Source organism: Balaenoptera acutorostrata, chromosome 4, assembly GCF_949987535.1.
Source record: "Balaenoptera acutorostrata chromosome 4, mBalAcu1.1, whole genome shotgun sequence".
Taxonomy (NCBI): Eukaryota; Metazoa; Chordata; class Mammalia; order Artiodactyla; family Balaenopteridae; genus Balaenoptera; species Balaenoptera acutorostrata.
Genome location: NC_080067.1, coordinates 40,518,007 through 40,540,119, shown reverse-complemented (window position 1 = coordinate 40,540,119; position 22,113 = coordinate 40,518,007). Strand labels below are relative to the sequence as shown.

At 38.9% G+C, this 22,113-nt stretch overlaps 1 protein-coding gene across 2 annotated transcripts in view; it reads left to right on the top strand.

Annotated features, from left to right (window-relative positions):
- Window positions 1-22,113, top strand: part of PLCH1 (phospholipase C eta 1) — a 224,542-nt gene that overhangs the window by 106,114 nt on the left and 96,315 nt on the right. For both annotated transcript variants that reach the window (XM_057546090.1, XM_057546093.1), the window contains exons 3-4: window positions 13,782-13,928; window positions 15,956-16,199. In XM_057546090.1, the coding sequence (XP_057402073.1) occupies window positions 13,782-13,928; window positions 15,956-16,199 (391 nt within the window). The remainder of the gene's footprint in view (window positions 1-13,781; window positions 13,929-15,955; window positions 16,200-22,113) is intronic.

Sequence of the window (22,113 nt, the reverse complement as noted above, 5' to 3'; positions counted from 1 at the left end):
TATACTTATTGTGAGAGGCTGTTGGATTTTTCTGAAAAGTCTACTTGACCTTTAAAAAATACCACATTAATAACAACAACAACAAAATAACCCAACCCAATCACAAAACGGGCAGAAGACCTAAATAGAGAAATGCAAATCAAAGCTACGAGGTATCACCTCACATTGGTCAGAATGGCCATCATTAAAAAGTCTACAAATAATAAATGCTGGAGAGAGAGTGGAGAAAAGGGAACCCTCCTACACTGTTGGTGGGAATGTAAATTGGTGCAGACACTATGGAGAACAGTATGGAGGTTCCTTAAAAAGCTAAAAATAGAGATATATGATCCTGCAGTCCCTCCCCTGGGCCTATATCTGGAGAAAACTCTAATTTGAAAAGGTACATGCACGTCAATGTTCACAGCAGCACTATTCACAATAGCCAAGACATGGAAGCCACCTAAATGCCCATCGACAGAGGAATGGATAAAGAAGATGTGGTACATATATACAATGGAATACTACTCAGCCATAAAAAAGAATGAAATAATGCCACTTGCAGCAACGTGGATGGACCTAGAGATTATCATACTAAGTGAAGAAAGTCAGACAAAGACAAATACCATATGATATCACTTATTTGTGGAATCTAAAATATGATACAGGGATTTCCCTGTTAGTGCAGTGTTTAAGAATCTGCCTGCCAGTGCAGGGGACACGGGTTTGATCCCTGGTCCAGGAGGATCCCACATGCCATGGAGCAACTGAGCCCGTGCGCCACAGCTACTGAGCCTGTGCTCTAGAGCCCGCGAGCCACAACTACTGAAGCCCACGCGCCTAGAGCCCATGCTCTGCAACAAGAGAAGCCACTGCAGTGAGAAGCCCGCGCACCTCAACCAAGAGTAGCCCCCGCTCGCCACAACTAGAGAAAGCCCTCGCACAGCAACAAAGACCCAATGCAGCCGAAAAGAAAAGAAAATATGATACAAGTGAACTTATATAAAAAACAGAAACATACTCACAGACATAGAAAACAAACTTGTGGTTACCAAAGGGGAAAGGGGATAGGGGAGGGATAAATTAGGAGTTTGTGATTAGCAGACACACACTACTGTATATAAAATGGATAAACAACAAGGACCTACAAAAAAAAAAACCAAGAAAAAGAAAAAAAAATACCACGATTGCTATGACATGGAGAACTTTTATGAGGGGAAGCAGAGAGGTCAGCTGGAATGCTTAGACATCTAGGAGAGAGAGGATGGTGGGGTTTGAATCACCAGGTTGCCATACTGATAGAGAGAAATGATGGATTTGGGTTGTGCTTTCCATGAAGAGTCAAGACTTTGTGAAGGATGGAGAAAGGAAACAATGATGACTTCTTGGTTTTGGGCTTACTTAGGGGATGGTGAAGCCATTTACTGAGATGGAGAGTCTGGGGCAGGAGCAGGTTTAGGATCGATGTGATGTTTAAGATTCTTAGATATCCCAGCGCTGTCATCCGGCAGTTGTACATAGATGCCTGCAACTGAAGGTGGAGAACGGTGCCAGAGATCTACATTTGGAGTCATCTGTGTGTGGGCTGGAATCAGTACCCCAGGATTAGGCCACATTGCATAGGGTGGCATAGAAACCAAATGTTCCTTCAACATTCGGAAGCAGTTGTATTGTCCTGACGTAGAGTTTTCAGTGATTCAGAGTCTGCTGACAATACCTTGAGCTGCTAGTTTCTCTGAGCTGTGATATCACTTAGGAAGAAACTAGTGTTTGTTGAAGGTGCAATGTGTGCTGAGAATTGAGCATGACACTTATTATACTTTATCTCATTGAATCTTTACCATGATTATTGTGTTTAACATGTGAAGGTGACTGGCTCAGAGTCAGCTAGGTAGACCTGGGGACAGTGTGACTGAGAAATGAACCCAGGATTTGAATGCAGGTCTTTGGACTTTTTTTTTTTCCCCTTCATGTTTGCAGTTGGCAGAATTGCAAAGGAGTGGCGATATTTTATTTTGCTTGCTCTTGCAAACTACATGCAATTTTAAAGTAAATATAACACTTCACATATGTTAAAAAAATTTTTTTTCAAAGCAGTACTGGCTCATGGCAAAGACAAGAAAATTCTTTAGCAGTACAGAAGGCTTTAAGGTAGGAATTGAAGTACCCTTGTCTCTTCCTCTTTAAGTACCATTCCTTTTCCACAAATTCCAGAAATTTTCCAAGACTATATAACATATATTTATGTATGTTACAAAACTCAAATAGAATTGTCATGCTCTAAATATTGCTTTGTAACTTTTTATTCACTTAATAATGTATCTTGGACAGCTTTCTATTTTGGCAAATTTAGATCTATTGTATTATTTTAAATGACATCATAATATTTTATGACTAACTCATAATTTATTTAATCAGGCCTCATCAACATTTAGGTGGTTTCTAGTTTGTTTTTAGACAATTACAAACAAGGTGGTAGTGATCAGCCATATTACCTCTGTTTCTTGCTTTATTATGCCACTATTTGTACAGGATAAATCCCTGGTACTATGATTGCAAGGTCAAAGTGCATGTTTATTTTAAATTTAGGTAAATATTGCTTAATTGATTCAAATAATGTTACCTAATTTATAATCTTATTATTAGCCCTGCAACTTCATCCACAATAGCTTTCTTCACATTAAAATTTGCGCTTATCAGGTGAAATATCATTTCACTTTTTACTTTAAGCTTTTAACCATGAGTAAGGTTAAGCATTTTCTTCTATCTATTTATTGGTCATTTCTTCTGTGAATTGTCTCTTCTTATCCTTTTGCTTATTGACTTGCAGGAACCCTTTAGATCATGGATATTAATCCTTTTTTCTGTTATGTCTCTTTGCAAATGTTTTCTCCTAATCTTTTGCTTATTTTGAATTATGTTTATGGTTTATATAGATATTTTTATATGTAGTTAAGTTTATCATCCTTTTCCATTAGGACTTCTATCCTTTGCCTATGTTATAGAAAGTGTAGAATCCTTACCCTGGAAAAGCTTCTATGAGGACAGACTGAGTCATATGGCGTTGCTCACGTGCTTAAAATTGTGTAGACGATAGTGGCTGAACTAGGTCCTGCATTCCATTGACTACTGATGTCATGTATGACTCCCCCAGTGTCCTATGTTTCTGATATTAAGACGGCTGTCAGGTGTTCATCAACTTTCTGCCTACCTCCTGCTTTTTTCCTGGGCCACAGCTCTTTCTTATCTTTTGGTTCTTTCTCACTGACTCTCTTCTTCTACCATCGAAAGTTTTGCTTCCAGTTGCTTCTTCGTGTCCCTGCCACCACTGTGTTTAATATTTCCTATTCTTTCTTGATCCGTCCCTGACACTCTCCCGACCCTCCCTGACATTTTTTCTGTCCCTTGTCGGTTCCTGTATGCTTCCCAAGATTTACCCCACCGGTCATAGGGTAATCATGGGCGCTTCTCAGCCCTGTTTGTTCTTGCTTGGTGGGCATCCTTATACTGCTGAAGAAGTGTGAGAATGTTTGTGTGCACATGCACATGCGTGTGTTATGTGTGCAATTATTTCTGAATGCAGAGAGACTCAAGGAGTCTTGTAACCAGTTAGTTTCGGTTTTAATGCTGGCCTTTTTTGGGGGGGGACACTATTTAGAAAACTTTATAGCGCATCTGCTCTGATTATGCAAATTTTGCTTAAAAGAAGTTTTCGGGTTTTTTCATCTTTCTCCCATTTTTAGATTTTTCTACTTAAAAAAATGATTTTAAGATCTATAATCAGTGATTTGGGATAACGACTCTAATCAAAATGCCACAGATAAGCTATGGTGAATGCTCAGTTACTTAGTGATGTTTACGTGGTATTAAAAAATCAAAAAAGGAAAAGCTTATGATATTAGGACCAGGGTTGGGGTGGGGGACTAACGATTTTTGAAAAATAAACCTGAGGGGATATGCTGAGGCATTTTCCTTACCACGGGGAGATCTATTTTTGGTTTTTTTTTTTTTTTAGTATGGAGTCCCCCCCCCCCCCCCCCGCACAAAACCACCTGCTGCAGAAATAAGGTGCCTGTTTTAAATGCCGTACAACTTGGTTTCCAACTGGCTGTGGCTGGAAGGTGCCAGGCCTGCTTCTGCTCAGCAGGTGGTCTCCTTCCGCTTGGCCTGAAAGCAACAAAGCCTTGGGGGTAGGGAAGCTCTTTGTTTTCTAGAGAAAATGTGATCTCTTCCTCCATTGTCTGTTCTTTGACTCATAGACAGAAAGCCTTACAGGCACACAGAAGTAGGACTTCTGTGGACAAAATTAGGACAGTTTGCATGAAATCAGTTAAACTTTCTTGACTTTGTTGTTGTTGTTGCTGTTTTCGGGGAAAAAGGATCAACTCCGCAAACCAGTGGTTGGTGAGGGGTATAGAGGCTTAAGTGTAAGAACTGGGAACTGCTGGGGGTTTATGAATTTGTTAGAGTACAAAATAGACATTCTTTTAAAATGCAGTTAAAATAAAACGCAGGAGGTAAGTGGAAAGTGTGTACAGTGACTTCAAGAAATAAATGAGACACTAACAACCTCAACAGACACTTATTCTGTGTTAGTGTGTGTAGCCCACTGTGTAAGTTTCGTGTCGAGGTATCTTGCTTTTCAAAGAAATGTCTCTGGTTGGGGTGTAGGTGAGATCAGATAAAATGCGGACTGGTCATAAGGCTCAGAACTAAGAAAGCACCTCTGCCCTACTTAGCAGCTAATTACAAGTTAGAGTAGATCTGAAATTGTGAGGTGCTGAGCAGCTCCCAAGGGGACAAGAAGTTATAGAGACATAATCAGTAACGATTATTTGAAAGTCAGAATTTCATATCTTTTAACCCTTGCTTTAACTGGGATATTTCATATTTTTTCAGTAGAGGATGAGACTTTGTGCTAACATCCTAATATACAACCGAGCTAGTAAGCCTTTGCTTCTTTCATTTAAGTGACTCTGAATTAAGTGCTGTACCTGGGAAACTGATTGGCTCCCACTGACCACATGCTAAACAGGTTCGGTGAGCAGTAATGGTGCCTGGAGCTGTGTTTTCCCAACTTAAATGGGCCTCAGAATTACCTGGGAGAGCTTTTAAAATACAGATTCTCAAGCAACAAGGATTTCTGGAGACGTGGTCTGGGAGTCTGTTATCTCAAAGAAAGCCAAGCTTGGGGACCAGTTGCTGCCTTAAGAGAAGTTGGATTTGTCCAAGGATCACACTTGACTTCCGTCTCCTAACAGCTGTGTACCCTTCCATTTTGACCTAACCATCAGTCAAACAACAAGCTAGCATTTTGAAATTAATGCATGGTATAGTAAACTTTTTATTATTTTTAATATGCCCAGTAGAGATGCTTTTGTGCTTTGACATGGCAGTTTTTGTAGAACTAAGGGAAAATATTTTACTGGTTTTAGGGAAGGTTAAGCCTCACTAAGTCCCCTTGTCCAGTGCCATCAAGGAAACAACTAAGATGAGGAGTAAGCAATAAATGAAACTGGCTTTCTAGTTACTAAGAAGAAATGCCAAGGTCTAATTTTTACTGTGGTAAACAGAGTATTTATAATTCATTTAAAGTAATCACAGCTACTGTTTGCATACTCTAAGTGGGAAGAAAAAATGTGCACAGACCTAGAACAAGAACAATGTAAAAAATGCACCAAGTGTTCTTATTATTTTCATCAGGAGTCAGGCTCAAACTCTGTCTCCTCTGGAGTTCACCTGATCCATGCCACATTCCCCACCCCCATTCCTTATTATCCCTATTTTTTTTTGCATCCCACCCCCTATTTTATTGTTATTTTTACATACTACTTACTAGAGTTGTCATTCCCATGAAGTTGTAGTATCACTGTGATAAAGTTTACAAAAGCTAGATCTGGTATATTATAGATTTTTAGTATTTGCTAGAAAGGGTCTAAGGAACCAGCAAACAGATTCCTTGTTTTTATGGATGAGAAAATTGGAGGCAAAGCTGTTGGAAAGACTTATCAGTGATGAGCCAGTTAGCGGCCCAGACAGGACTTGAAGGCAGGCAGTCCACATCGTGAAACAGAATGAGAGTTGCTCCAGGGCTCAGGGCACCTGATTTCAAACCTGGCTCTGCCATTTCCTAGCTTTATGACCTCAGACAGGTTCTTCATTTCTCTGACTCTATAATGAGAGGCAATTAATTATCTCTACCTACTGCACAGAGATATTAAGAGGAATAAGTCACATAATATATGTCAGTAGTCTTCACTCTGGATATCCAGTAGAATCCCTGGGAGGACTAAACAAATCAACAGACAAAATAGACGCCCAGTCCAGTCGTACCCTGAGAGATGCTGATTTAATTGGTATGCGGTGGGGCTTTGTGATCAACACTTTTAAGGAAGTGCCCAAGTGATTTTAATGTACAGCCAGGGTGAAGAACCATGGAAGAGCCTTGCTGGATGACAATGGTCTTTATAAATACAGTTCAGTATTTACCGTGGCTTGGGAATTTTGCTCCCAGGTATTCAGTACAATGTCATATCACTAAATAAATGACAGAACAGGATCTATAGTCTATGTATGTATATATATACATACATACATATACATATATGTATACAAACCATATTGTTGAATGGTGACAACATTGTCATTTCTTATGTTGATGTAGAAAACTCTTTACATAGTGGATGGAACTAAATTTAGAATTTTAAAATTAATTCATATAACCCTTCCCCATGGGATGACATTAAAACAAAACCAACAAAACAATCTTGTTATGATTTCTTGTTTGTATTTCAATTGTTCCCCCAGGGCTAACAATTATGGACCAGAAACAATTGTTGAATATAAAACAGGTCTTATTAAAAAAGAAAGTATCATGTGAAAGGCTTTAATAAAATAGAAAAAAGGTTCTGACATTTAAAACATTACTGATTAATTCATTTCACCCTTTCTTTGACCTAAATCCTCCCATATGTATTTATCAACTTTGCAAACATAGTGACTATGTGTATATAGAGTTTGCAAACAAGTTCTAGAATGTTACTGCTAATCAATTAATTTCTAAAAGCCTTTCAAATAGTCTTATCTTCTTCACAGGAGTGATTTAGGCAATGAAAAAAAAAATCAATGAACTTCACATTGTTTGCTTTTCACTGGGAAGAATCATGACTTAATAAGAGTGGAGCTCTCCACGGCTGTTTGTAAGCACACTTATAAGCTGATATTATTTGACTTTAAGGCCTTATTACTGGCATGAAAGAGCATTTCAAGTTGAAGCCATTCCCTGTGAGAGCAGTTATATTTTATATAAAGATCATTTTGAAAATTCATGTTGTAGTAAGAGATCCAGATGTTAATCAGCTTTTTTTTTTCTTTAAAGTTATTCTAATAGGCTTTTGGATTGAACTAGGCTTTCAGCTTATCGAACGATAAAATAATATTTGTGAAAGCCAGATCAGCAAGATCACAGAACTTAGAGGAAAATGTATTTTTAGGTTGAGGGAAGTAGGATAATCAGCAATACTTAGTGACCTTCTGAAGTCCACACAGCTAGTTAGTGACAGAACCCAAACCAGAGCTCTTTTTGCTACCCCTCCTTCTGTCCCTAAATCTGGACTGACTCTGTCATCCAGCCCATCAGCAAGGTGTCTCAGGACTCACTATGTACCAGGTCCCAAAATATGTTTTTGGTCTGTGCTGAGACCTAAGCATACCCTTTACTTCTGCTCTGATGATTTTAGGAAATCTCCCTTTCCTTCCTTTGACAGAAACATTACCTGCATTATTTGGTACCGTTTCCATATAGAAATGAAATTGTTTTCAGAAACTAATTCCTTTCAGCCACACAGATTTACTCTGATCTGTGGAAGCTGGCAAGAAATCAGTTCACATTTTTCATGTACCTTTTGGCTGAAAAGATTCTCTTGCAGAGGATCTGGACTTTTGTTTTTTTGCCCGCACCGCACAGTTTTTGTTAATCAGTGTCCCAGAATAGATGTGTTTACAAGAGAGTGCAAGTGATATTTTTGTATGGCCTCAGCACAGGCATGGCCATGAGGCTGTATGTGAGAAACTGTCTCAAGGTGACCTTTAGAGCAGAGAATGAGCAGGGCACCAGGTGTGCTCATTACTATTGGAGGGGATTTTGCTTCTTGGCCTGTTAGAGAACAGATCTAGGAAATACAAGATCTGTATGCTTGTGTATATGTCCACACAAGCATACAAATACATACACAAATACTTGTGTCTATGTGTGTGTGAATTTGTTTACTTTTTGTGTTTGTTTCCACTCCTCTCATTCTCACTGATTCAATTTAACTTTGAACACGTAGGATCCTACGAGCGGTATCAGTCCCTTCCTTACCCGCTTCACTCAATTCTCTCCCATGCTTACAGGTAACCAGTTTCGCTGTTTTCTGGGTTATCCTTCTTATATTTCTTTTTGTAATGATGAATAATATTTGTATATTAAAAAAAATTCCCATCCTTTTTTATTTCACGAGAAGTAGCATACTATAAATGTATATATGCTTACTTAACGCTTTGCCTTTTTCACTTACTATTATCTCCTGGAAACTCTGTATCAGTTCATAGAGAGCTTATTATTTTTTATAGTTGCATAGTACTGCCTTGTGTGTATGTGTATATTATTTTATTCAGCCAGTCTCCCATTCTGCATCATTTTTACCCTAAGTGACAGTGGAAGAGTTTCGTGTGATGTCAGGGAAGAAGGGGAAAGAGAAGACAAAACGAATGAACACAATCATCATAGGAACCTCAGAAACATTATGCTGAGTGAAAGAAGCCAGACACAAAAGACTGCATATTGTATGATTTTCATTTATATGAAATATCTGCAAAAGGCCCATCTGTAGAGACAGAAAGTAGGTTGGTGGTTGTCTAGAACTGTGAGTGAAAATGGGAAGTGACTGCAAATGGGCATGAGGTTTCTTCTTGGGGTGATGGAAATTTTCTAAAATTAGATCATCAGGGACTTCCCTGGTGGCACAGTGGTTAAGAATCTGCCTGCCAATTCAGGGGACATGGGTTCGATCCCTGGTCCAGGAAGATCCCACATGCTGTGGAGCAACTAAGCCCGTGTGCCACAACTACTGAGCATGTGCTCTAAAGCCATGAGCCACAACTACTGAGCACACATGCCACAACTACTGAAGCCCATGTGTTCTAGGGCCCACGTGCTACTAAGCCCATGTGTTGCAACTACTGAAGCCTGCACGCCTAGAGCCCGTGCTCAGCAACAAGAGAAGCCACCGCAATGAGAAGCCTGCGCACCACAACCAGAGAAAGCCCACGTGCAGCAACGAAGACCCAACGCACCCAAAAATAAATTAAAAAAAAAAAGTAAACTAAATTAAATCATCACACAACTCTAAGTATGCCAAAGCCACGGAGCTGTACATTTAAAACATTTGAATTTTAATGTATGTAAGTTATATCTCAAAGCTGTCATCAGGTGGCATGTATGGCATTCCTAACAGAATGTGATTTTCTCTGATTCGACCTTGGCTTAAAGACTTGAACCCACTTGGATGCCATATAGACTTAGTGGAAATGTTGGGCATCTCCCCCCAAATGATACTTTCTACTACGATGCTTCAAATAGGAAGTGTATTTTTTAACAGCATTTTCTGCTTGAGGGACTTAGTGAACTGATAAACCCTAAGGAAATTTACTTATTTTAAACTAACTGTGGCAGAAATGATTGATTTAATCCCTTTAAAGAGATGAATTCTAAAGGACCTTATAGACCACTTTGTTATGCCTTTTATTTTACAGATGAGACTCTGAGAGTTTTAAAACTCTAATTATGTAGTAAAGTTAGAAATGCAGTCCTCTACTCATCTGTTCTGCTCTTTAAATATTTATACTATTCTGTTATGCAGCGATTAAAATAATAATTATTAAGAGTCTGTAAAAACATGGAAAGCTGTTTACAATACAAATGAAAAAAAGCAGGGTGCCAAATGGCTGAAATATCATGATTGCAACCAATATGTCAAATTTGTATTCATATTGACGCCTGGAGCACAATAGACAAAAACAGTATGTGTGTTATGTAATGGGCTGATGGGCGTTTCTCCCTTAATATTCTTGAACATTGCTGCATTGTATCCAAATAGACTTCTTTTCTAAAAATATTAAGGCTACCACAGGGAGAATGTGATATCAGAGACATTGTTCGTAGCTGCCTGAACCTGTAACCTGTATTTGCAGACTTTCCCCAGATACCTTCCAGCAATGGAAATGTGTGTGTGATGAGGTTACATCATCCTCAGCCTCTGTCACTCTTCCCTTGTTTTCCTGCCCCTGGAATTTTGCCTTTGTCTCCTTGTTTCTCACCCTATTTTATGGAATCTACTGATCTGGCATGGCTGGTGAATAACTTTTATAGCGGGTACTGTTACCTATCTCAACTGAAGGTAGAACATGAAGAGATTATGCTGACCCCTAAGTAGTTTAGCTGACACTAGAAGAATCTTTTGTCTCTCACATGGGTGATTATTTCCCAGTGGGTAAGAGTTAGAAAGAAGGAGGGTGCTCCTTCTCTGGTTAGCTGTACAGCTCCAATGGACTGTCTGGTTTGAGGAAGGGAGGAATGGGTTTAGATGACTTTCGAGACTTCACTAGACTTGATTTTTTCAAGGTGACTGATTACGTGGCTTTTTTTTGTGTGATAGGGAACATCATGGAGAAAGCATAAAGCGACTACATAAACACTTTAAGCAACACATTGTTTCAGACCCTAGCTCTGCCAAGTATATTTTGATCATATATAGTTGTTCTTGACAATGGATAATACTGGAGTTTTAGCCCATGGATGAGTTGGTGGGATAAATGTGAAGCTAGTGAATATTTAATATATTATTCAAACACTTTCTCTCTCTAAGGGGTTGGATTCCACTTTCTAAAATGTTTGGGTTTCTTTGGATGATGCTAAGTGATAGGCGGTATTTATTAGCTCAAGTAAGTGATTAAACTTTTATATCACTGTGCTTTTCCTGTTAAAATGCTGAGAATATTGTAGCCATAGCAGTTCCATTTCAGGGAAAAGAAATGGGACTGTGAAAAGTAAAGGGAAAGAAGGGGCAGTGTGAATAAAGTAGAGGGCACCATGCCAGATATATAGACGGTCCTTTCCATAGGTCTGTAGTCTTTGCTTTAGATCTCTGATGGTACAGTTAATTCAATTTTCTGTTCTGGTATAAACAGTTCATTTTATTCTCTTTTCCCAAACAGACATCTTCCTGAATTTTGATTTTTTTTTATTCCACTACTCCTTTGCTCAGAAATATCGAGTGAATCTCTTATTGCTGTTGGATTTAAATCTTAGGCCAGCACTCCTAACCCCCGACACCTAGTCTTATCTGGCCCAAAGGATCAAATATCCTGTTAATCCCCTTTAGGTCACTGTAGACAGAGGACCGTCTTTTCCGATCCTCTGATCATACCCCTGCTCTTTCCTGCCCCCAAGCCTCCATTGACACTGTTTTATTACCACACTCATCCCCATCCCAGCACACTGTATTCTCTTTTTACTATGGACTCTCATGTATTTTTGTCTTGGCATTTATTTTTAAAAATATCAGTAATAAAACTGTAATAAGAGCTACCATTTACAGTGTTTATATTGTTCCAGGCACCATTTTCAGTACTTTACATGAATTAACTCATTCAGTCTTCAACAACATTTCAAGGGGTAACATTATTGCCATTTTATAGACAAAGGCATAGAGGCACAGAGGGATTAAATAATGTGCCTAACCTCCTACAGCTAATAAGTGGCAGATATGGAGTTCTATCCCAGGCTGTCTAGATCCAAACACTGTTCTGAACCATAGCTCTAAACTACATTTATAAGTTATCTTTTTAAAGGTTTCATGCTCTTGAAATTTAACGTCTTTAAGTCAAAGTCTCCTTGTTCTCTGCTTCACCTCATTATGTAGCCCTGTGCATGGTGCAGGGGGTGACTGTGAAGATCTGCTTACTGATGTGACCTAAGGTCAGTGGCCAAAGAGGTTCTAATAGATTTTTCTGGGAGTTTTGGCTTGCGTGGTTAGACTTGATGATTTTATCTTGATACACTGACTGTCTTCTGTTCTCCCTCTAATTACTGGTGTGAGATGGTCAGGGTGACTGTCAAGAATTCAAATCTGTGGCTTTCATCACCTAAATGAATGGTGCTCAGTGGTAGGTAAATTTACTAATGTGCGTGAAACCAAATCTCAAATTTTGTTCTGGGCTTCAAAGTAAACATTTTAAGTTTGCATGTTTTTTTTTCTTAAGGAGTATTTTATTACTTGTATATTTGGTATGTCATATGAAATGGGTAACAGCAACCTACACTTCACCTTTCTTGCAGTATCAAATCCTAAGACCATGCTTGATTTTGTGCAGTTCTTCCTTGATTTCTTTGGGAGAAGAAAAGGCTCTGCATGGAGGAAATAGTGGAAGTTGGTTATGTTGAAGTTACCTTGAGTACTCTGTGCATACAATGTTAAGCTTTGGAATCAGGTTTTTTCCTAGTAAAAACAAGTTAGCCAAAGAAGCCGAAGCCTAACACTGTTGGAGTTGACTTACTGCGTTTCTTTTATCTAACGGTAGGCTGCTTGATCAGGTAGGTACTCAGAGCCAGTTGTTCCTAGTGCTTTAATGGTTGCATCTGTGCCTATGTATTAGTCGGTGAAACAGAAGCTGTTTCTGGCTGATGCAATGAGAAAAGGGCGTTTGGAAGAGTATTGTATAACTTGGAGAACCAAGGGGAAAATGGAATAATTTGCCAGCTTCAGGAAGAGTAACTGTGACAACTGTAACATCTTGGGGTGGCCAACCAGGAGTGTCTCTTAAATCTTATACTTTGAAATGACTCAGTTCTGTTTTCATTCAGTGCTCTACTCAGGGTTCATGTTCCTTGGAAGGGAGTCAGATTTGCTCTCAGCTTAAGTCAGGTGCCCATTTCTTGCTTGGGGTGATTGACAGGCCACCAAAGGCACATGGATTGGGAAAGAAGTATTTCCAAAGGAAAAGCGGGTGCTATTAACAAAGAAAGGGAAACAGACAACACCAATAGATACACATGCTCACTTCCATCAAGGTTCATCTCAAAGAGGAGAATTTAAATGATAGCATTAACTTGGATAATAAGTGATTTGGATTTTATCTGAGTTCAATCACCGAGTTATTTCTCTACTTAGAAAATCCTAGCAGCTAAATTCCTGAACAAATATTTTATGTTTAATTGTGAAAACTTGATTTTTTTCCTCATCACATTTTAAAACATTTATTTAGCTGTTTTCAGGCATACACAAAATTATAATGTGAACCCATAAACAACTTCAACAATTGTTAAAACATTTTGCCCGTCGTGTTTTTTTAAATTGCATTTTGAAGCATTATCGTAAGATGTTTTTACTGCTGGCTATATAAAAACTCACAAGTATTAGCATGAAGTCTGAGAACTGTGCTTTAAATTCAAGTACCAAATTATCATTGATCTTATACCAAAAAGCATGTTGCAAGCTAGAACAAAAGATGCTCTGTTCAACAGTAATGCATTGTTTATCTAGAAGTAGAATTTTATTTCTATCAGTAAGGCTTTTTACTGGTTTAAGCCTGATGAATCAATTCTTTAACAACTCTCTCTTCAGATTACCTCTTCTAAATTTGTCTTCTGGATCTTGAGCCTTTAGGGTGTGATCAGAAGTTTTATTTGACAGTAAGGTTTCTGAACACCAGGACTCACCTGCATTGTGTGAGAGCTGAATGTACTCTAATCTTGTTTGCAGTTGAAAGATGCATGAGTGTTATGCAGTCCGGGACACAGATGATCAAACTGAAGCGTGGGACCAAAGGGCTCGTCCGGCTCTTTTACCTGGATGAGCACCGGACCCGCCTCCGATGGAGACCCTCTAGGAAGAGCGAGAAGGCAAAAAGTAAGACTAACTTTTGAATTCTCTGTTTGGCTTGACAGAGTAACACATGGGTTCTATTGGGTGGGCTCTGAAGCTTCAGATCCGTAAACTTTTCATATTTCTGCAAGTTTTAGGGTCAGTTGTTAGAGAATGTGAAGAGACAGAATAAGTGATGACCATTTTTACTTTTGTTAATTCTTTGGAGGAATTTAAATCCATAAAAAGTTTTATCCACGAGTGCTGTAAATGGTAATATTTCCTCTGTGTTGGAGACATATTTTTTTAGTTGGGATATGAGGTTTTATATCTTGAGGTCTTTTATTTTCCTATAAAAAGTAAAGGGCATCATAAATCCAGTGGGATTTAAAGTGTTTTGACATATTCTGAACACAGTTAACTGATGAATGAATTAACAAAATTGTTTCAGTGATATCAAGTAAAATAGCGTTGATCTGTCTCCTCTGTAAAGCCTCTCTCCCACACCTTCTACACTCAGCACCAAGTCCTTGCTGAGTCCCCCGTAGTGGACCTCTCATCTGCTCCCTCCCTCCTGTTTTCACAGGGGTCTTCTTCGTCCAGGGTCTCTTCACCTTTCCAGTGGCCTATTGCAAAGTCTCCTAACCAAGCTCCATTTTGCTAGTTTCTTCTGCCCCTATCAGATAAGATGCTTTCCTCTTCAACTCATAGACGACCCCGACTAATTAGGCTTACGTGATACACAAATTTATTCTCTCACATAACAAGAAACTCAGATTGGCCGGCCTCAGGCGTGGGACGTTGAGTCTCTAGTTCTGTTTTCCCTGAGTGCCCTTGGCTCTGTCCCTTGTGTGTTGACATCGTAATTGAGGCAGCAGCAACGTGGCTTCAAAACTGATAGGATCGTGAAGATGCAGAAAGGGACCTTCTCTTCAGTGCTTCCTTTTCAAGAGGGAAGAACCCCTTTCCACACCCTTCTCTCAAAGCAGGGTGCCCATGTCTCCTTGGTTAGAACTGGGTTATGTTCCCACACCTAAAGCAATCGTAGGACACAGGAGTGGGGCCACCCCACTGGCTTGGACCCACTAGAACTTGCCCTGGGGCTGGGCGTAGGCTCATTTCCCTGTGAGTCATGTGGAGAATGAGTTAGAAAGACAAATTGGGACTGTGCCATTAAGGCAGAGCAGAGGCGTGGACGGTGTATATGGGCAGTCAGTAAGATTGCAACCCTTCTGATTCATGCCCCCAAACAAGCAAGCAAACAAACAAAAAATACTGTCTTAGTCTAAAGTAATCCGCTCAGCAAGTGCTTCTCTGACACACACTTGCAGCGTTGCTCCACTACCTAAATAATGCTAATCTCTGGTCTGTTACTCCAGCCCCTCATAATCTAGCCTCTAGCTCGATTTATCTCTTTCCAGCTTTATCTCCCATTACTCTCCCTCTTGAGCTTTTCAGTCCAGTGTAAATGGCCTGTTCAACATCTGTGGAGTGGGCCTCGTGTTTCTGTATCTTTATGTCTCTTTCCCTGGGCTGCCACTGTGTTTTCCCCTCCGCCTCTCTAAGCCCCGCTCTGCCTTTACCCTCATAGCTTTCTCTCTATAAATCCCAATCACATTTAGCTATGCTCTTTGGTTACCACCAAATTTTTTTTTCCCTTCAATTTTTAATTGCTGTTTTATGCATATTGTAAAACGTCGAAGTTGGCTCTAGGTCTTTGTATGTTTTCCTTGCATAAACGTATAAATTATACATTTGACATATTCATAGCCCCCTTTTCTACCAACCTTCTTGTCCTGCTGGGTATATCTGTCTTCCTATCATAAATTTCAGTACATCCTGACGCAACACCTAGGAGGGTGTTGTCTGGCTGTCCAGGAGAGTAAAGTGGTACATGGAGAAGGTTACTAGCAGGAAATGACAGAGCTTGTATTTCACATTTGGGCTTAATATCACGATTCACAGACAATGAATTTTATTTTTAAATTTTAAGATGATTTTGCTTTGCCTACATATCTTCACCTGCCACTGTGAATCTGTGTATCTGTAACTGTGTATCTCTTTCCTCACAGTACTTATTGACTCCATTTACAAAGTCACCGAGGGTCGGCAGTCTGAAATATTCCACAGACAGGCTGAGGGGAACTTTGATCCCAGCTGCTGCTTCACCATCTACCATGGCAACCACATGGAGTCCCTGGACCTCATCACCTCAAACCCTGAGGAGGCCCGCACCTGGATCACAGGCCTCAAGTACCTGATGGCCGGCATCAGTGATGAAGATTCCCTTGCCAAAAGGCAGAGGACCCACGACCAATATCCTCCTTAGAACTTTAATTCTAAACTGTGTGTGAGTGTGTGTGTGTGTGTGTGTGTGTGTGTGTGTGTGTGGATTAGACTGTATTTTTTTCCCATAATTTTGAGGCTTAAATCCACTTTCCTTGCTGTTTTTTAAATTTAATTTAATAATTTTTATTTATTTATTTTTGGTTGCATTGTGTCTTTGTTGCTGCGTGCAGGCTTTCTCTAGTTGCAGCGAGTGGGGGGCTACTCTTCGTTGTGCTGTGCGGGCTTCTCATTGCGGTGGCTTCTCTTGTTGCAGAGCACGGGCTCTAGGCGCGCGGGCTTCAGTAGTTGTGGCTCACAGGCTCTACAGCGCAGGCTCAGTAGTTGTGACGCACAGGCTCAGTTGCTCCGCGGCATGTGGGATCTTCCCAGACCAGGGCTCAAACCCGTGTCCCCTGCATTGGCAGGTGGATTCTTAACCACTGTGCCACCAGGGAAGCCCCCCATTGCTGTGTTTTTCTTTACCCTTAGTACCTTTCTGTCCCCTCCTCACTCCCACCCCAAGTAAATGAATGCATTGAACATGTAGAAACTTAAGCTTGTGTGAACTGAGGTGCAGACTTCTGAGGACACTGGATTTACTTTCACAATCTGTGACATGTATGGCCTTTCTGGCCTCAGTTTCCTTATCTGTAAAGTGAGGGTGTTAGGCTCGTTGACCGCTTTGGTTCCCTTCCTCACATTTTGAATGGTCTTAAGAATACATGTTCCCCCTCTCCATGTAGGAAATAGTACCACTTCCTTCCTTGGGTGTCACTGGAATGTGCACCCTAATTTTTTCCCAGAGTGGTGGTAAATTTGTGCTGCTCTAGCTATAATCCCTCACCAAGGGCATTGTTGGAGCAGACTGGAAATATTCAGCCCCTGAAAGGATGTTGACAGTGTAAAGGTCTGAGCTGATGAGCCATGATGTTTTCATCAGTATTCACAGCATGCAGATAAATGCAACTGGGATTCATAAATGAACAAAACATAAACATAGGAATTAACTCTCTGTGCTTTTTCCTGCTAGTTTGCTTCCTAACTCCTTTACCTTTGATAAAAAACAAATACTGAATCATTGAGAATGCTCTCCGGTGCAAGCCACAGAACCATACTAACAGTGCCTCAAACAATAAAGAATATTCATTTTCTCATGAACAAGAGATCTGAGATAGAGCGGTTCCAGGGTTAGTTAATTCAGTGGCTTAGAAATGTCATTAGAAACCTAGGTTCTGCCATTCTCAGCATGTTGGCTTGGTCCTTAAGCTGACTACCCTTTGGTCAAAGAGAAGTGCAGCAGCTCTAAACACAGAGAAGTCCTGCCCAGAGGGAACAAAGTTTCTTCTCATAACCACCCCCCGCCTTTTTTTTTTTAAGAGCAAAGAAAAACTTCCCAGGAGCTCCACACAAGACTACCTCTCATCAATGGCCAGAAATGCTATTACAGGCCCATTGCTAAACCAACCTCTGACAAGAGAAATTAACATAATTGGATTTTGATCTCAGGACCCTTTTTGCATTTTTAAAAACTGAAGACTCCAAAGAGTTTTTATGTGGGTTCAATCTATTGATATTTGTCATATAAGACATTAAATCTGAGAATTTCAAAAATATCTCACTAAAAATTATAATAAACTATTACATGTTAATGTATTTTTATGAAAAATAACTTTTTCAAAGTAAAAGAAATTAGTGAGAAGTGTGGTATTGCTCTACTCTTCTGCAAGTCTTTAAGGTTTTCTACATGTAAGATCATATCATCTGCAAACAGATAATTATACTTCTTCCTTTCAGATTTGGATGGCTTTTATTTCTTTTTCTTGCCTAGTTGCTCTGGCTAGAACTTCTAGTACTATGCTGAGAAGAAGTGGTGAAGGCAGGCATCCTTGCCTTGTTCCTGATCTTAGAGAAAAAGCTTTCAGTCTCTAACTATTGAATATAATATTTGCTGTGGTTTTTTCATATATTGCTTTTATTATATTGAGGTAGTTTTCTTCTATTTCTATTTTGTTGAGTGTTTTTATCGTGAAAGTGTGTTGAATTTTGTCAGATGCTTTTTCTGCATCAATTGAGATGATTGTGGTTTTTCTCTTCATTATGTTGATGCAGCATATTACTTTGATCAATTCTTATATGTTGAACCATCCTTGTATTCCAGGACTAAATCCCACTTGGTCATGGTGTATAATCCTTTTAATATGCTGCTGAATTGTACTGCTAGTACAGCTGACCCTTGAACAATGCAGGAGTTGGGGTGCAGACCTCCTGAGCAGTTGAAAATCTGAGTATAACTTTATAGTTGGCCCTCCGTATCTGAGGTTCTGTATCTGTGGATTCAACCAGCTGCAGATTGTGTAGTACTGTAGTACTTATTTATTGAAAAAAATTTCCCATATAAGTGGATCCACACAATTCAAACCCCTGGTGTTCAAGGATCAACTATATATTGTTGAGGATTTTTGCATCAGTGTAAATAAGAGATAATGGTCTGTAGTTATCTTGTAGTGTCTTTGTCTGCCTTTGGTGACCTCATAGAATGAGTTAGGAAGTGTTCCCTCCACTTTAATTTTTTCTGGAAAAATTTGAGGATTTTGGTATTTGTTCTTTAAATATTTGATAGAATTCACCAGTGTAACCATCAAGTCCAGGGATTTTCTTTGTTGAGAGATTTTTGATTACTGATTCAATCTTCTTATTAGTTATAGATCTATTCAGATTTTCTATTTGTGATATAGTCTTTGTAGGTTTTATATTTCTAGGAATTTGTCCATTTCATCTAGGTTATTCAATTTTTTGGTGTATAATTTTTTATAGTAGTATCTTATGGTCCTTTATGTTTCTGTAGAATCAGTAGTAATGTCCCCACTTTCACTTCTGATTTTAGTACTTTGAGTCTTTTTTTCTCTTCGTCCATCTAACAAAAGGTTTGTCAATTTTATTGATCTTTTTGATAAAACTACTTCTGGTTTCATTGATTCTTCTCAGTTGTTTTTCTACTTCATATCTGTTCTCATCTTTCTTATTTCCTTCTTTCTGCTATCTGTCTTTTTAAATCTATTGAGACTTAATTGCTGCCCTCAAATGTGATCTATTCTGAAAATGTCCCATGTGCACTTGAGAAGACTGTATATGCTGTTATTGTTGGGTAGAGTGTCTGTATATGTCTGTTAGATCTAGTTGGTTTATTGTGTTGTTTAAATTCTTTATTTCCTTAGTTCTGTCTAGTTGTTCTATCCACTATTGTGAGTGAGGTACTGAAGTCTCCAAGTATTATTGTAGAATTATTTCTCTCTACAATTTTCACCGTTTTTGCCTTATATATTTTGATGATCTGTCATTAGATGCATAAATGTCTATAACTGTTATATCTTGCTGTATTGAGAATTCTATTAATACATAATATCCTTCTTTGTCTCTTACAGCCTTTTTTTGATTTAAAGTCTATTGTTTGGTGTTAGTATAGCCACCCCAGCTCTCTTTTTGTTATGATTTGCATGGAGTATCTTTTTCCATCCTTTCATTTTCAACCTGTTTGCGTTTTTGGATCTCAAGTGAGTCTCTTTTAGACAGCATAGAGTAGGGTCATGAGTTTTTATCTATTCTGTCAATCTGCCTTTTGATTGGGGAGTTTAATTCATTTACATTAAAATAATTATTGATAAGGATTAATATCTGTTATTGTGCTATTTGTTTTCTTTATGCCTTATAGCTTTTTTGGTCTCTTATTTCTTGCATTACTGTCTTCTTTTTTTTTTTTTGTATCAAAATATTTAAATACCATTTGTATAAATTCTATAGCTGTTTTCTTTGTGGTTACCTTGGGGATTACATTTAATGTCCTAAAGTTATAATACTCTAGTTTGAATTTTTACCAGCTTAGGTGAATAGTATTTTGAACATGATTTGTTTGTCCATGTTTACTGGCAGTAGAAAGTTTTCATATTTGAATTAATCAGACTGACAGTTGAGGAATTTTATACTCTGAAAATATGCTATCTGGAAAGCGAGTGTACCCCAGAACCCCACAGAGGAACAATTTTATAAGAAATATTGAAGAGTTGATGCTTATGTCAGTGAGGAAAGAAAAGGAAACAGGAAATTAATGAATAATGAAGAGGAAGCTGATGTCAAAAATAGGGAATATTATACTGAGTCAGAGAACCATTCTCATACAGATTTGTCAGAATTGGATAGGGGTTTAGATAATGTCTTAAAATCAGAATGACATCCTTGATTGGATGTAAATTTAATAACATTAATTGAGGAGAACAGAGCTGATATGTTCATTATCATTACATTTCAGTTAGGCCTGAAAATTTCAACTGTGAATGAATAATGAGAATAATGAATCTTAAATAGTTGTATGAAAAAAATCCATCCAGTGTAAAGTGAAATTCAAGTTATTTCTGCAGTGTGGCCATGTTGAATGGAGGTAGATGAAGTACTCGTGTCTATCAGAAGCAATACAGTCTTGTGGTTAAGGAGCGAGACAGTGCTGCCTTGTCTGGGTCCAGCCTCAGCTCTGATGTGTACTATGTAACTTTGGGGGACTTACTTAAACTCTTTTACTTCAGAGTCTTTATCTGTAACATGGTGATGATGATAATGATGGTGCCCGCCCTATGTCATTGTGTGACCATCAAATGAGTTGATTATACACAAAGTGCTTTGAACACTGTCCAGCTCATATTAAGCATTTTATAAATAGTAGCTGCTGTTGTTACTGCTAAAGAGAGATAAGGATTGGCAAATCTTTTGCTTTTCCTGTTCGGATAGATTGATGTCTGAAAAGTCGATGGTCCCAGCATGCAAAGATGATGATGCTGGCATATTCCTCCATCAGATCATTCTCCTCCTTGATGCCCCCACCTTACCTCTTGATGCCACTTGGGAAATTATTACCTGTAGAAGACTTTATGGGTGTTGTAAACTGAAGCCTTACACCTTCCCTATAAATCAGGAGTCCTGCAAACTGCAGCCTGTAGGTAAATCTGACCCACCACCTTTTTATATGGGCTCCTGAGCTAACAATGGGTTTTCAATGGTTGAAAAAGTCAAAAGAAGTATAAAGTTTTGTGACACATGAAATTTTATGCCAATTAATTTATGTATTGTCTATGGTAGCTTCTGTGTAACAATGGCATAGTAGAGTAGTTGCAATTGAGACCAAATGGCCTGCAAAACCTAAAATGTTTATTATCAGGCCCTCTTCAGAAAAAGTTTGCCCACCCCTGCACTAAATAATACCGTTCAATGCTTTACATTCTCCTAAAGTTTTTTGATTAAACAATACTAGGCCATAACTTTTCATTCAGTTTTTACTCTCCTAGTTTTTCTTTGCAGAATTACTATTTCTTTTCTTAAATTTATCATGTATTGGCTATGAATCATTAATTCAGGGTTTTCTTGGGCACTCATGTCTTAATTATGAACAACAACTTTGAGGTATCAGAATACTTTTACCTGCAATTATATCTTATACCATGTGTTCTGTTACTGAGAGAGAATGGTATTTGCTTTCATAGAATCTTACAGTTGGAAGGGGCTTCAAGGTCATCTAGTTGTGCTCACTGACATTGTACATGAAGAAATGGAAGCCCCAAGAGGTGATGTAAGTGACCCACTGTCACAGGGCCAGGTCAGCATGGAATCAGAAGTAGTGTATATTTCTTGATCTGAGTCGACCTCTGTTTCTGTCTTACCAATCCCAGATCCCCTAAACCAATTGTCAAGGCCAGCTTGTGTGTTGACGCTGAAGGCCTTGCAGACACAGGCTCACCCAAAAGCGTTTGTTTCTGCAGAATATTCATGCTTAGTGTCTGCTTGTACCTGCTTCTTCTCTGGAGAAGTCTTTGAGATGCTTTGATAAAGAAGTATAGAATAAAAGGATGAAAAGGCTGCC